Genomic DNA, 12,225 nt, shown 5'->3' on the forward strand with positions numbered 1-12,225 from the left:
TTTGACTTGATTGATTTCTGACATTACTTAAATAGGATCAATCCACCCAATCCACAAAAGCCCAGACCATCCATCCACCCCAGATCTCCCACGAACCATCCACAACGCCACCAACCCAATACCCAAAAACCAAACAAACAATACATCAATCAATAAATATACCGAAGAAAAATAGGAAAGACAGAAGAAAAAATGTCCAACCCAATCCTCCCCCTCATCATCCTCCTCGTCGTCGTCGCCATCTTCGCCGCCATAGGCTACATCGCGTGGTCCACCGCCACAGAAGTCACCCGCAACACGCGCTCCCGCATGGAGAAGAAGAACGTCATGTTTTCGCGCGATGGAATGAAAGTGGGTGTGAAGGAGATTCAGGATGAGGAGTATAAGGATCGGAGTCAGAGGTTTGTTTACTTATCCTCTTTTTTTCTTTTCTTTTTTCTCGCTTGTTTTTTTTTTTTTTGCGTGTTGTGCGGGGGGAGATCCCCCACAAGAGCAGAAGGGAAAGTAATGAGAAGGGATGATGAAGCTAATATGTGGGTAGTGTCCTCGTCAACATGTGGAATCATACTTCTTTCCCGGCGTACAAGAGTAAGATCTGGGATATGTCGGGTCCCGCGGCTGGGTGGTCGTCGTTGACTTCTTCTTCGTCGTCGTCGGGGGGGAAGAGAAGTGAGGGGGAGAAGAGGAAGTATGTTTATTTCCCACACCCTTCTTTATTTCCCTTTCTGAAGGGGTTTTATTGTATGTTATGCTGATGGTTATTGCAGGGCTAAATAAGGAGGGTTTGATTGTGGTGTGGTTTGCTGGCAAGCGATGCTTACGTCTACGTCTTCGTTACCTCAAGACGGGATCTACCTAGTCTTACATGAGATGCGCTGTGAATGTCCCTTATGCTCTATGTTCTATGTTACCCAATCTATCAGCCTATTCTTTTGAAACTGTCTATCACGATACCATCCAACCATCTATTCTTGCTTCTCAAGCAACTTCCGCCGAGCATAATACTCCTCATCCTGATTCAACAGGTAAAACGGCTCCGGCTTCGGCTCCCAGCTACTCCCGTACCAGCGCGGCGTTTTCAACTTCATCGGCGTATCGTATCGCTTCTTTCTGGAGAATACGTGCTCGAATGTCTTGGCCCACTGTACCCGGTTGTTCAGACCCTTCAGGCCCCAGAGTTCTTGCAGGAAGTGTAGGATTGAGGTGTGCGTGTAGGCGGAGTCGGAAGCGTACATTGTGCCCGCGTCGTGGATGAGCGTGTTGGCTTTGATGTAGGGGGATATTAAGAAGGCGGGGACACTGTTGTTCGTAGTATGAGTGAGTCGCCTCGAAGAAATAAAAAGAGATTAAATAAGGGACCAAAGACATACCGCACTCCCAGTCGGGTAAAGTCATAGGTCACGTCGCGGCCTTCCGACTTCCCGTCAAAAGTGATGCCGTCTTCGGGTTGTGGCACGTTCGCGGGTGGGGGAACGTGGTCGGCGAATCCCCCGTGCTCGTCGAAGTTGATAATGATCAGACTGAGTTCTTCGTTAGCATTGTGAGATATTTCCTGCGTCGATGTACATGCACATTGTCCCAGTACTTTGAACGCCGCACCGCGTCGTACAAATGCTTGATCATCTGCTCGCCCGCTGCCATGTTGCTCGTCGGGTGCATCGAGTCGACTGTGCAGCACTCTGGGTTGATATAAGAGAAAGTGGGCAGGGTGCCCTCCTCTAGGTCGCTATAGAACTCGTCTGCGTGCGCGAGGTGGTCTTGGGCGTTGTCTTGTACCCACTAGTCCAGTCAGTGTCTGTCCATCAACAATACTGGGTATAATGGAGACGCACCTTGTACATCCAACCATCTATAATGTCCGTCTCATAATACTGATTCTGTTAGTCGGTCCATACCAATCGAGTCATTTGCTTACGTTCTTCCAGCTGATCCCCCTCTCGCTCAGAGACTCAAAGATGGACTTCGCGCACGTCGTCCCCGTCACGTTGTGGAAGAAACCCGCGGCCTGGTTGCCGTTATCCACCATCCCGCAGGTAGACCCCGACGTCGCAAATTGGCGATTGGGGTTCGTGGGCCCGGGGTGTTCGGCGAACTGGATTCTCGTCAGTTTGGGGATGCTCACGGGCGAGGTCTCATACATAAGAGTCGAAGAACGCAAAGTTCTCGCCAATCTCCGCCAGCGTAGCCGACTTCTTCGTATCATACGCCTTGATAACAAACCCCGACTCTCCTGGCGACGAGTGGTACTTGTCCGACTGCCGTTCGACGAAGCCGCCCATGTTGGGCACATCGTCGTTGGTGGCATTCCACTTGCGGTAGATCTCATATGTGACCCCGGCAAACTCGTGGTCCGGGTCCTCCAGCGGCACTTCTGTCTCGTATGGAGAGGCGCAGATCTCCAGCGGCTCGTCCCACACCGTCCAGTTGCGGTTGGTGTACTCGTTGCAGTATTTGATATTGCGCAGGTTGTCGATGTCCGGGTGGAAATCCCAATAGCCGGCGATGTTGTCAAAGGAGTGGTTCTCCATCATCAGGTAGACAACATGTTTGATCTGTTGGGGTCAGCTATCGTCTCTCTGCCTCGCAATGTATGCGTACGTTGGATCGGAGGTGACTCCAGGTCCTCGCGTCCTGCTCCTGAGGCCGCGCCGAGGTGAGAGCGGCCAGCGTAGATACAACCGTCCATGACAACTTCATCCTCGCTATGGGTAAGTTTCAAACAAGTTACTCTCTCAGATCTCGAGACTTCAGCTCGCGAGATCGAGCATTCTTAAATAGCGGTCCACGCGTTATGTATCCCCTTCGCCCTCGGTATGGTGGATCAATTGATCGCGTCGCAAGGGGTTTGACATTCCACCCCTGAACGAGTCCTCCCCATGAGATTTGGAGCGTGAAGGCATTTTAACGGATGGATTGATCTCCTGCAATTGTCCGTGATCGCGTCAAGGTCTACTTTGGGAGTGTGACGACGGCTCTCTCCGCGATAAGGAGACGGCGGCGATCGGTGCGGATGACACTATTGAATCACACGGGACCTCCTCGCGTCCATGCAGGGGACGTGTGAAGTGTCAACTACCTATTACTTCAATGTTCGCACGGTGTCCAAGATGATGATATTTGAGGATATTGCTAGACCTGTCGGATGATTGACAGTCCAACAATCCACATCATATGCAAGGGACAGGAGTTCTCTGGATCATTAGCGATACTCCGTACAACCAGACTATCTATCGCACTCCGTACTGTACTCCGTCCAGGGTCATGAACCATGTCATAACATCCCCATTAATCCCAAGGAAGTATAGTACTCTAGAGTGGAGTAATGATTACTGGAAGGTGAAGTTCTCCGCCTGACGGTGGATCCGCCAACACCCACTGCTGACCAATCAGGCGGTCCACGTGTTATCGTTCTCCGCACCAAATGATCGAATCCCGTTCAGGTTCATTTGTTACTTGGACTTTCTATAGGCTATTCGCTTGCTTGATAGTCTTGATCGACCGGGGTGCAAAGGCACGAGGTCGCATCAAGACCCCTCACCGACGCTTGTCTTCATCTCGCGTGGATCCCTGATGTAACTGCGTGGGTCATCTATCTGGAGGTTTCTGATACCTCTATCCCTCGCCCCCAGTCGACGCCCCGGTTGTAGGATTTCTTAAGTCCTCCCTCGCCCTGTTTGGTCCCACCGGTTGTGTTTCTGATTTGTCCAGTTCAGAACGACACTACTGGGCTTGATCCTACGGAATCCTGTTAATCCTGCTTCGATCCCACATTCTTCAGGTGGATTTGAGATACCGGCGCCTTTATTAAACCGGTGGCCCCCCTGCCTTCCTCCAAAAACCATTTGAGATCCTCCTGGGAGATAAGACAACACCCGTCGACAAACCTACATACTACAGGTTGACGCAAGACCGGCCAAATAATGTCGCTCGCATTTATCAAAGGCTTCTTCTCGAGCTACTCCCCCGTCGCAGATGGCGACGCGGAAAAAGGGCTCTATTCGCATCATATGTCGAGAGACTCTGAATGCTCGAACAGCACGATGGTCGGACCCGGGCGGGATGGCCCCGAGAAGAAAGAATCCCGCGTCGACGGTCGCATCGTGTCGGACGCCATCATCGGTCTGTCCGACGGGATGACCGTGCCGTTTGCACTGACGGCCGGTCTGTCAGCGCTGGGCGACACCAAAGTGGTTGTCTTCGGTGGATTGGCGGAGTTGATTGCGGGTGCCATTTCCATGGGACTGGGAGGATATCTGGGCGCCAAGAGCGAAGAGTGAGTCTATACTTCCATTTTCCTACCACAACAAACAAACAATTCCTTGAACAATTCCTTGAAAAGGATAGCCCGATCGCAATGGACTAACCGTGACTACCCAGGGAATCCTACCGCGCGACCCTGAAAGACACGGAAAAAGAAACCATGACGGATCCCGACTCCGTGACAACGACCGTATCGGAGATCTTCGCGCCCTACGACCTCCCACCGCACCTCGTCTCCGACCTCACGCAGCACCTGTCCGCCTCGCCCATGCTCCCGTCCTTCCTCATGAACTTCCACCACACGCTACAGGAGCCGTCCGGGTCCCGCGCCTGGGTCTGCGCCGTGACCATCGCGCTCGGCTACTTCGTCGGCGGGTTCGTCCCGCTCCTACCTTACTTCTTCGTCGGCCCGCTAGACGCGTACGTCGCGCTGCGCTGGTCGATCGCCACCATGGCCGTGGCGCTGTTCGTGTTCGGCTACGGAAAGACGTGCTTCGTGAGTGGCTGGTCCGGGCGACGGAATATTCGAAAGGGCATGATCGGGGGCGTGCAGATGGTGCTCGTCGGTGGGATCGCTGCCGGATCGGCAATGGGACTGGTGAAGGGGTTCCAGATGCTTGCGGATGAAGATGGAGGACAGGAGGGTCACTGATTACTCTCTTTTTCTTATTTTTGCGTTCATTTCTCTCCTTTTCCTGGTGTCATGGGTTGGTGTCTGGCGTTCGGTCCATGCTGGGCAGGACAAAACGTGGTCTGGAGTATCACTATGGTGTCTATCTACGATGTATATACATATCGAAAACACGCACGAAATAACGACAATAGTTTTGACTCTTAGTAGGAATGTCATAGGGAGACTGAAACAGTAAGAGCTAGAACGACAAGGCACATACCCACCAAGCAAGGTGTGCTACCTAGATACCAAACAAGAAAGGAGCCTCAGGTACCTCCATTGCTGAGGAGTCTAGACAATATTGGCATATCGGCACCACTATCAGTATCTTGTACGCACATACCATTTGTCGCTTCAGCCTGAAACAACGCCCACTTGTTAGTTGTGTTACATACCTTACCCACGCAGCATACCTATCCTACTATCTACCTTCCACAAATTCTCGGCATTATTACCCAAAAGATAAATATAAAAAAAAAATAAATAAATAAACCAAAACAATAACCCATCCAGTACCTTACCACCACCACTAAGGTACCAAAGCCAACCAACGAACCACATCCACCCCGCCTCATACCTACTCCGTACTTAGAGATCAATGGTAGTAAAAAGCAAACAAAGAAGAAAAAAGAATGACAAACAGGTCAAATTCGAACAAACAAACATGATCAAACAAAATGCCAGCGCATGCTTGCTTCCCCCGCTTCAAGGATTCTCGCTCGTTCAGCGGAGTACTTCGCCCTAATGGAGATCCGTGCATGCATGGATGCTTCTTGGACACTGCCACTGCGATTGTCACTGCGGTACCTCATTTTACAACAAGGCTGGTCTTCACGTACTAGATAGGATGATACTTACCTTTGTATGTAAGGTTGGGGTGGTAATTAGCTGTTTGTTGTATGTACTGCTACTGGTATCTACCATCTCCCTTGCTATAAATTACTAGGAAGAAGAATGGTGTGTATAGTACTAACTTTACCACTGCTACTAGAATCGAAAGACCTGGGTAATTGGCGTCGAAGATAATGCGCTTCAAAGGCGGGAAGAAACAGTCGCCTTTTCATCTATGATTTTCATCCTCTGATTGGCATTCGGGATGTGGCTTTATCGAGTGTAAGATTTAAGATAGAGTTTCTTTTCTGGTGGATGCCTGAGGGTCTCGATATATATCTCTCTGGCATATTTTAGCACATTCTATACAGAGTGACTAGAGTTTGAGAAATTGTGAAGCAGCATAGAATTTTAGTATTCGTTTGCAAGAGGAGATCTCATCCACTATTCTGGAATTAGATTATCTTTGGAACAGGAGAATAGATATAAATCCTACTGTCCCTAACTCGGGCACTGATATTGATTAACGTATCAATCTTGGTCTTTTATACTAAGATGTTTTGTTTTCCAGTCCTTCGCTCCTATGCACCGTATTGCCGCAGAGGATTCGACTGGCTGACGGCTCTTAATAGTTCTATCGTCCAGTATCCTTTGTGGTTTCCACGGTGGCTTCGATCATTTAGTTCACTTTCGGACAATGACTCGCAATTGCTGGATAATCAAGAAGGTTTGGCTTCTCTTATGCTATAGAACCAAATCCACAACTGCCACGAGATCTAGACGGATGTGCCACGGAAAGCGAGTTGAGTCCGCTTAAGCTTCATCCCCAACACCTAGAGGTAGTTACCATACCCAACGATCTTCCAACAATGGCTGCGGCACAGTTCCACCACAATTGCGGATTTGTGATAGATCTTGATGGTCATGTGATTGTGGTAAGGCAGGGACGTGGATGGCTGCTTCCTCCTTATTTTCCTCTGAACGCTGTTTTCCTGGTCTCTCATAGCCTATAGACTTCTCGTGTCTCTTTCTCTCGAGATTGTAGATGGATGACTGTTCTCGCTCTCTATTGATAGCGGCGTTCGTGTCGACTGATGAGATTAATATCACTATACTACTATTCATATAGCCCCTTTTCATCGACGACATTCCTAACCCCAAACTTAAAAGCCTCACTACAAAGACCAGCAACTACGTTCTTCTTCCATCCGAAACTATGAAGCCCTGGATGCATTTCGACGACGTCGCATGGGAACAGTCCGAGGATGTCTCCGACAACTGGATAAATCAGTTTCTTGATATTGACGTCAAGAGACCGATTGCAAGTTTTATCCTGAGGCATGATTCTGGCGACGACCCCGAGTTTAGAATTTGTGGCAAAGGGTATTTCAATATCGTATTACAAATGAAGTACACATACGGCGCGACTGATATCCGTTTCCCACAACCTGGCACTATTCTTTTTCCTGAGGAAAAGACAGAGAATGAGGTCGCTGTGATGCGATACCTCTCAGATCAAACACCAATTCCAGTTCCATTCGTTATTCTCTCAGGTACAAGGGAGGAGAGCCCCCTTAAACTCGGTCCTTTTATCATGATGAGCCATATTGATTGGACGAAAAGCATGTATGCGGCTCTCAACACCCCCGCGTGTCCAATTGAAGAGCGGGGGGTTCTGAATCCAAATATTGATGAAGATCAACTTGGATTACTATACGCGCAATTAGCCAATGTCCTGCTTCAGCTTTTCAAGACAGAATTTCCCCGAATAGGGTCCCTCACCCAGGTGGATGACTTTTCCTGGGAGGTCACCCGCCGGCCATTATCCATGAATATGAATACCTTGGTGCGTTTAGGGTCACTGCCTCGATCCAAACTTCCGCCTCTGGATGCCACTTTCAATACAGCATCTTCCTATATCGAAGCTCTGGCGCAACTTAATATGCAACATTTATTCCATCAAAGGAATGATGCGGTGCAGTCTGCAGATGACTGTCGCCGTAAGTACGTGGCAAGACAGCTGTTTTACAAGCTTGCCAGGGACAAGAAATTATCACTACCATTGTACGAGAATGGACCTTTCAAACTCTGGTGTGATGATTTCCGACCAGCCAATGTTCTTCTCAATGAAGATATGCATACTGTCGGCGTCGTGGATTGGGAGTTCACATACGCAGCACCCGTGGAGTTTTCATACGCGCCGCCATGGTGGCTTCTTATCGAAAGGCCCGAGTACTGGGCTGAAGGTATCGAGGACTGGGCCCGAGTATTTGACCGCCGCCTCAAGACCTTCCTAGCAGCCATGAGAAACTGTGAAGGTGCTGTCGTCCAGCATGACCAGCGCCGGCTCTCGAGTCATATGCAACGGAGTTGGGAGAGCGGCGACTTTTGGATAGTGTATGCGATCCAGAACAGCTTTGCGTTTGACGAGATCTACTGGAAGAAGATCGACCCGAGGTTTTTTGGGCCGACGAAAACCGACGATCCTAGCGAGGCATGGAAAGAGCGGTTGGAACAGCTGGATGAAGCTCAAAGGGATGAGATGGAACAGCTGGTGACGAGGAAGCTCGAGGAGATGGAACACAGGGTATTGGTGTGGGATCCGGATGAGTATACTGAAGAATTTCGCCAGAAGCTGAAGAGAACGAGGGAAGAAAAGGCAAGGGAGGAACAGGCTCGCGAGACTCTGAATTGAATGTCTACAGCGCTGGTCGGTGATAAGATGTTATGTATAGAGTTGCCTTGGGATAGAATATTACTCTGTATGGGATCTAGAAACTACGTTCTGGTTGACAGTAAAATGGTCAATCTTCGACCGGTGTAAAAAGAGAAACAGTATATTTACACTCGGCCTTCTGCCTAAGAGAGGAAAGGTTTGTACCTCTATCAAGCCAGGCCATCTGGAGTAACAAACCAGTGTATCGATTATCTACTTCCCTCCGACGGAGACTATCACTCAGCTCAGCTAAACCTCCCCAGAATACCACAAGCTGAGCTAATCTGAGCAACGTGGCTCAAAAAGCCAAGAACAAGCCATCCCAGATGAAACCTTCACTGCTGTCAGACTTCTATGGTAAGTTTCCACTAGTTAACTGTGGCGGTCAAACTCAAAGGTGACCGAGTCACATGGCTTGGTGGTTATTATGCGTGGACTAGCGGTATGTTTAAGATTATGTATGATTAGCTTTGGCTTACCATCCTCGCCTCCTAGGTAGGTTTGTATGTGCTTATGCTTTTTTTGGGTAGCTCGTATTGCTCGCGAGCTTAATAGGCGTCATGCTGGATGGCGTGAGAGTGGAAGTGAGACGAAGACAAGGGTGGGAGATGTTAGTTCGAGTGGGAGGACTGGAAAGAGCCGAATACGATAGATAAAGTTTGTCGAGGAATGGCTTTCCTGGGATTAGAGCATGTCATGGGATCTATAGGTAAGATAGTACCTTTTTGATGCAGTGTTATTGGAGGGGATGTGGTGAGATAGTTAGGTATGTGGGATGATATGATATTGAAGGAAGGAGGGAGTTAAAAATGATCGGTGTATTAGTGATATTGATGAGACCTGATTACCCTGCTATTAGAACCACTTGATATGTATGTATGTATGTATGGTTTTTGGGCTGGTCGAGGGATTGAAATATAAACTGCTTTTATAGGTCAACCGACTGATACAGAACTATACTATGACTACAGCCATGCACAACAACTCATGTATAGACTTTCCCCTGTAAACATCCCCCGGACTCAGCTCCCTCTAACAGACAACACAATAGATCATCATACGTCAGACTGTAATGCGGGGCTTCTGAAGATACTCTGCCCTGCCCTGCCACTCTTAGTACCCATCTACCCAGCCTCATTAACCCCACGCCTCATTTATATTTAGACATCACCGCCAGCTTCAACCCCACCACTAGGCAGGTAAGTAAACCAGCCAACCAGCCTCACCTGTGCCTAAAACCCCAGACTGGCGTTTCGCACAGACAACCAAGAGTCCCATCGACCGACCGATTTACCAGCCTAGTTACTGGGGATCGACAGCACCCCAGACCAATAGCTCAATATTAGCGCGTGGGATTGGAGGGGATTGGGGGGGAAGGTGTGGGCGATGCGCTCGGATGCGGATGCGCGGTAGATCTATTCTTTCTTTTATCACATTCATTCATTGTTTTTGTGCTGTATTGATCACAATGGTTGTAAGAGACTACAATTTTCGATATCAAAGTAACAGGCAGTCTTGAATGTGTGAAGAATATGCGGGATGATCTCATGTCATCTATCTCATCGCATCTCAGCTGGGATGGATTACCACCAGGTCAGCACAAGTCAGCTGACCATGTACCTTTCTACACATCCATTACTTCAACTCCACCCCGGACAAGGCGAGTATATGCACTATGCATCCATACGGTAAAAGAATACCGCCCTGTAACGTATCATACAGTGAAGCCCAATCCATGATGCGCGATGATGTATTCCAGTCCCCCTTAAGGCAGACTCATAGACTCATGATGCAATGAGCGCAAAGCGGGTACCGTTCCCGCGTGGGAGGGAAAAAAAAAAGCGGGCTGCTGTAACGCTGCGGACTTATTTGACAGGTTAGACCTAGACCCGTCCGTTCGGGCTCATCGATACAGTCAGTAAGCTAGAATCCTACGTGATCGTGGTGGAGGATGATGATGGAGGATCGAGGTATCTCATGTATATGACTTCCCCCGTATTGGGAAGGGGAGTAGTCTCCACTTCACATGGAAGAAGGGGTGGTGATTGGATTGGTGATCTCCAAGGCTCAGCGCCTCGCCCTTTGATGCTGGTGGTCGAGTGGTCGTTTTTTTCCTGGCGGGATCCACTTCTGGGCATTGCTCGTCTTGTTGAAGCTATGAGTAAGCGGGTCCTGGCAAATAACTAGAACTAGAGGAAATGAAGTGAGATGAGAAAAGTAGGCGCAGCTCGTAATGAGGATTGCTGATCGAATACGAGATGACTATCTTTGTCTTTCTGTATTAGAAGAAAGAAAGAAAGAAAGAAAGGATTAGATGGATATGATTGATTACATGGTTGATGATTGAGAATGTTTCATGAAGAAAGGATTCGAACCGGATTCGAATGCCGAGGAGAAAGAGCTCCTCCACGGTCCTAGGTAAGGTAACTTGGGTTTCTTGGCTTGGCTCTTTTCTTGTGAAGTCCGATCAACGCTGTTGCCTTGGATCGGGTATTGGGGGCGTCTACTAACTGGATCCAGTGCGATCGATCAGGAAGTTCTTTGGTTGGTTTTTCCTTTCATTTATGCTTTCATTTATGCTTTCTCTTAGAATTTTTTACTACACTAGTCAGATGATGGATGATTTGTAACTCGGCAAGGACAACAGACAAACAACCGATGATGAAGTAATCCATGATATTAACACAATCCAACCCGATGCCCAAGAAGTAAGGGGATAATGAATGACATCACATCTCATTCCTCATTACATGAAAGGGGAGTAAACGTGGGAGGTGAACAAAGAAGAGCTGGCACGATATCCCCATGCAAGTGGCATGGTTATGACCAGTCGTGCCATTTATGCAGGACTAGTGCTCACATTTGGTCAATTTCGGATGTAAAATGATCAGCTTGTCCGGGCGGGTTGCGGCTTGCCGTGATCCATTTCCATCCATTTGATCTTTTTAAGTAAGTACAGAACTACCCAAGTGGGTAAGTATGGGGAGATACGTTGTAATGTATTCTGTACCATGATCTTGGGTATAGAATACCGTTATGACACCGTAACAACCTAGCAGATTACTTACTTATTGACATGCATCCTCCTTTATTATTTATTTATTATTATTTTTTTTTTTTACTTGCGGCTGGGCAGAGGATCCCCTCCCCCCTCGTGTATCCAATCAAGGTCGATGACCGTGCTAGACACGATTTAGATCCCTGATAGACTTGCACATCGCCATCAATCCACTGGTTGGCCTGTCAATGCGACCAGAGGGGTGGAGTCGCTGATCTGGAAGACTCGATTGTGATTGCTGGGGGGAAAGAGGAGAAGCGCTTCCATTCCAATTTCAGGCGCATAACTTGCATACTGAGCACACTGGGAGTAGAGATTGAGACTGCGGAGTACAATGTACAGAATCTTAGGTCTCTTTCCCTGGTTACTGGTGAAGATCTGAATGGTGAACCGTGGTGAAGAGGTGGCAGGTGAGAAGGACCGTGGTAGGGGTGATATGGTTTTTACCTCGAGGCTCAGGGGATTTGTAATTCCGCTCGGCATTGAAGGGATAGACTACTATAGTTAAGATATGCCTATGCGTACCTTTGGCCCTGAATCCCCTCTGAATATCATAATATATACTATATACTATATATACATATCTTTCTCTATCTAGTTAGGTAAATTGTCCCCCCAAATATACTCTTCTTCATACCTAGGTCAGATATAAGATCAATCATGATACTCAATACTCAGGAGAAGTAT

At 48.3% G+C, this 12,225-nt stretch overlaps 4 protein-coding genes across 4 annotated transcripts; 3 read left to right on the plus strand and 1 right to left on the minus strand.

The window, feature by feature from the left end:
• Positions 1-192: 192 nt before the first annotated feature.
• On the plus strand, positions 193-777 carry P168DRAFT_314346 (uncharacterized protein; the record flags this gene model as incomplete). Its single annotated transcript, XM_024839770.1, has 3 exons — positions 193-401; positions 542-688; positions 768-777. 3 exons carry the CDS (start codon positions 193-195, stop codon positions 775-777), a joined length of 366 nt encoding a protein of 121 aa, XP_024696817.1.
• A 188-nt stretch (positions 778-965) lies between these two features.
• P168DRAFT_228584 (phosphoesterase-domain-containing protein) lies at positions 966-2,697 on the minus strand (the record flags this gene model as incomplete). Its single annotated transcript, XM_024833139.1, has 7 exons — positions 966-1,299; positions 1,371-1,552; positions 1,573-1,779; positions 1,833-1,871; positions 1,916-2,092; positions 2,139-2,552; positions 2,599-2,697. The coding sequence occupies 7 exons, from the start codon at positions 2,695-2,697 to the stop codon at positions 966-968; spliced, it is 1,452 nt and encodes a 483-aa protein (XP_024696818.1).
• Positions 2,698-3,503: 806 nt separating this feature from the next.
• On the plus strand, positions 3,504-5,063 carry P168DRAFT_323400 (VIT1/CCC1 transporter family protein). The gene is made up of 2 exons (XM_024840686.1): positions 3,504-4,273; positions 4,378-5,063. The coding sequence occupies exons 1-2, from the start codon at positions 3,921-3,923 to the stop codon at positions 4,910-4,912; spliced, it is 888 nt and encodes a 295-aa protein (XP_024696819.1). The 5' UTR covers positions 3,504-3,920; the 3' UTR covers positions 4,913-5,063.
• A 1,917-nt stretch (positions 5,064-6,980) lies between these two features.
• On the plus strand, positions 6,981-8,459 carry P168DRAFT_228361 (uncharacterized protein; the record flags this gene model as incomplete). Its single annotated transcript, XM_024833129.1, has 1 exon — positions 6,981-8,459. One exon carries the CDS (start codon positions 6,981-6,983, stop codon positions 8,457-8,459), a length of 1,479 nt encoding a protein of 492 aa, XP_024696820.1.
• Positions 8,460-12,225: the final 3,766 nt, after the last annotated feature.

This window comes from Aspergillus campestris (genome assembly GCF_002847485.1).
Source record: "Aspergillus campestris IBT 28561 chromosome Unknown P168scaffold_1, whole genome shotgun sequence".
NCBI lineage: Eukaryota > Fungi > Ascomycota > Eurotiomycetes > Eurotiales > Aspergillaceae > Aspergillus > Aspergillus campestris.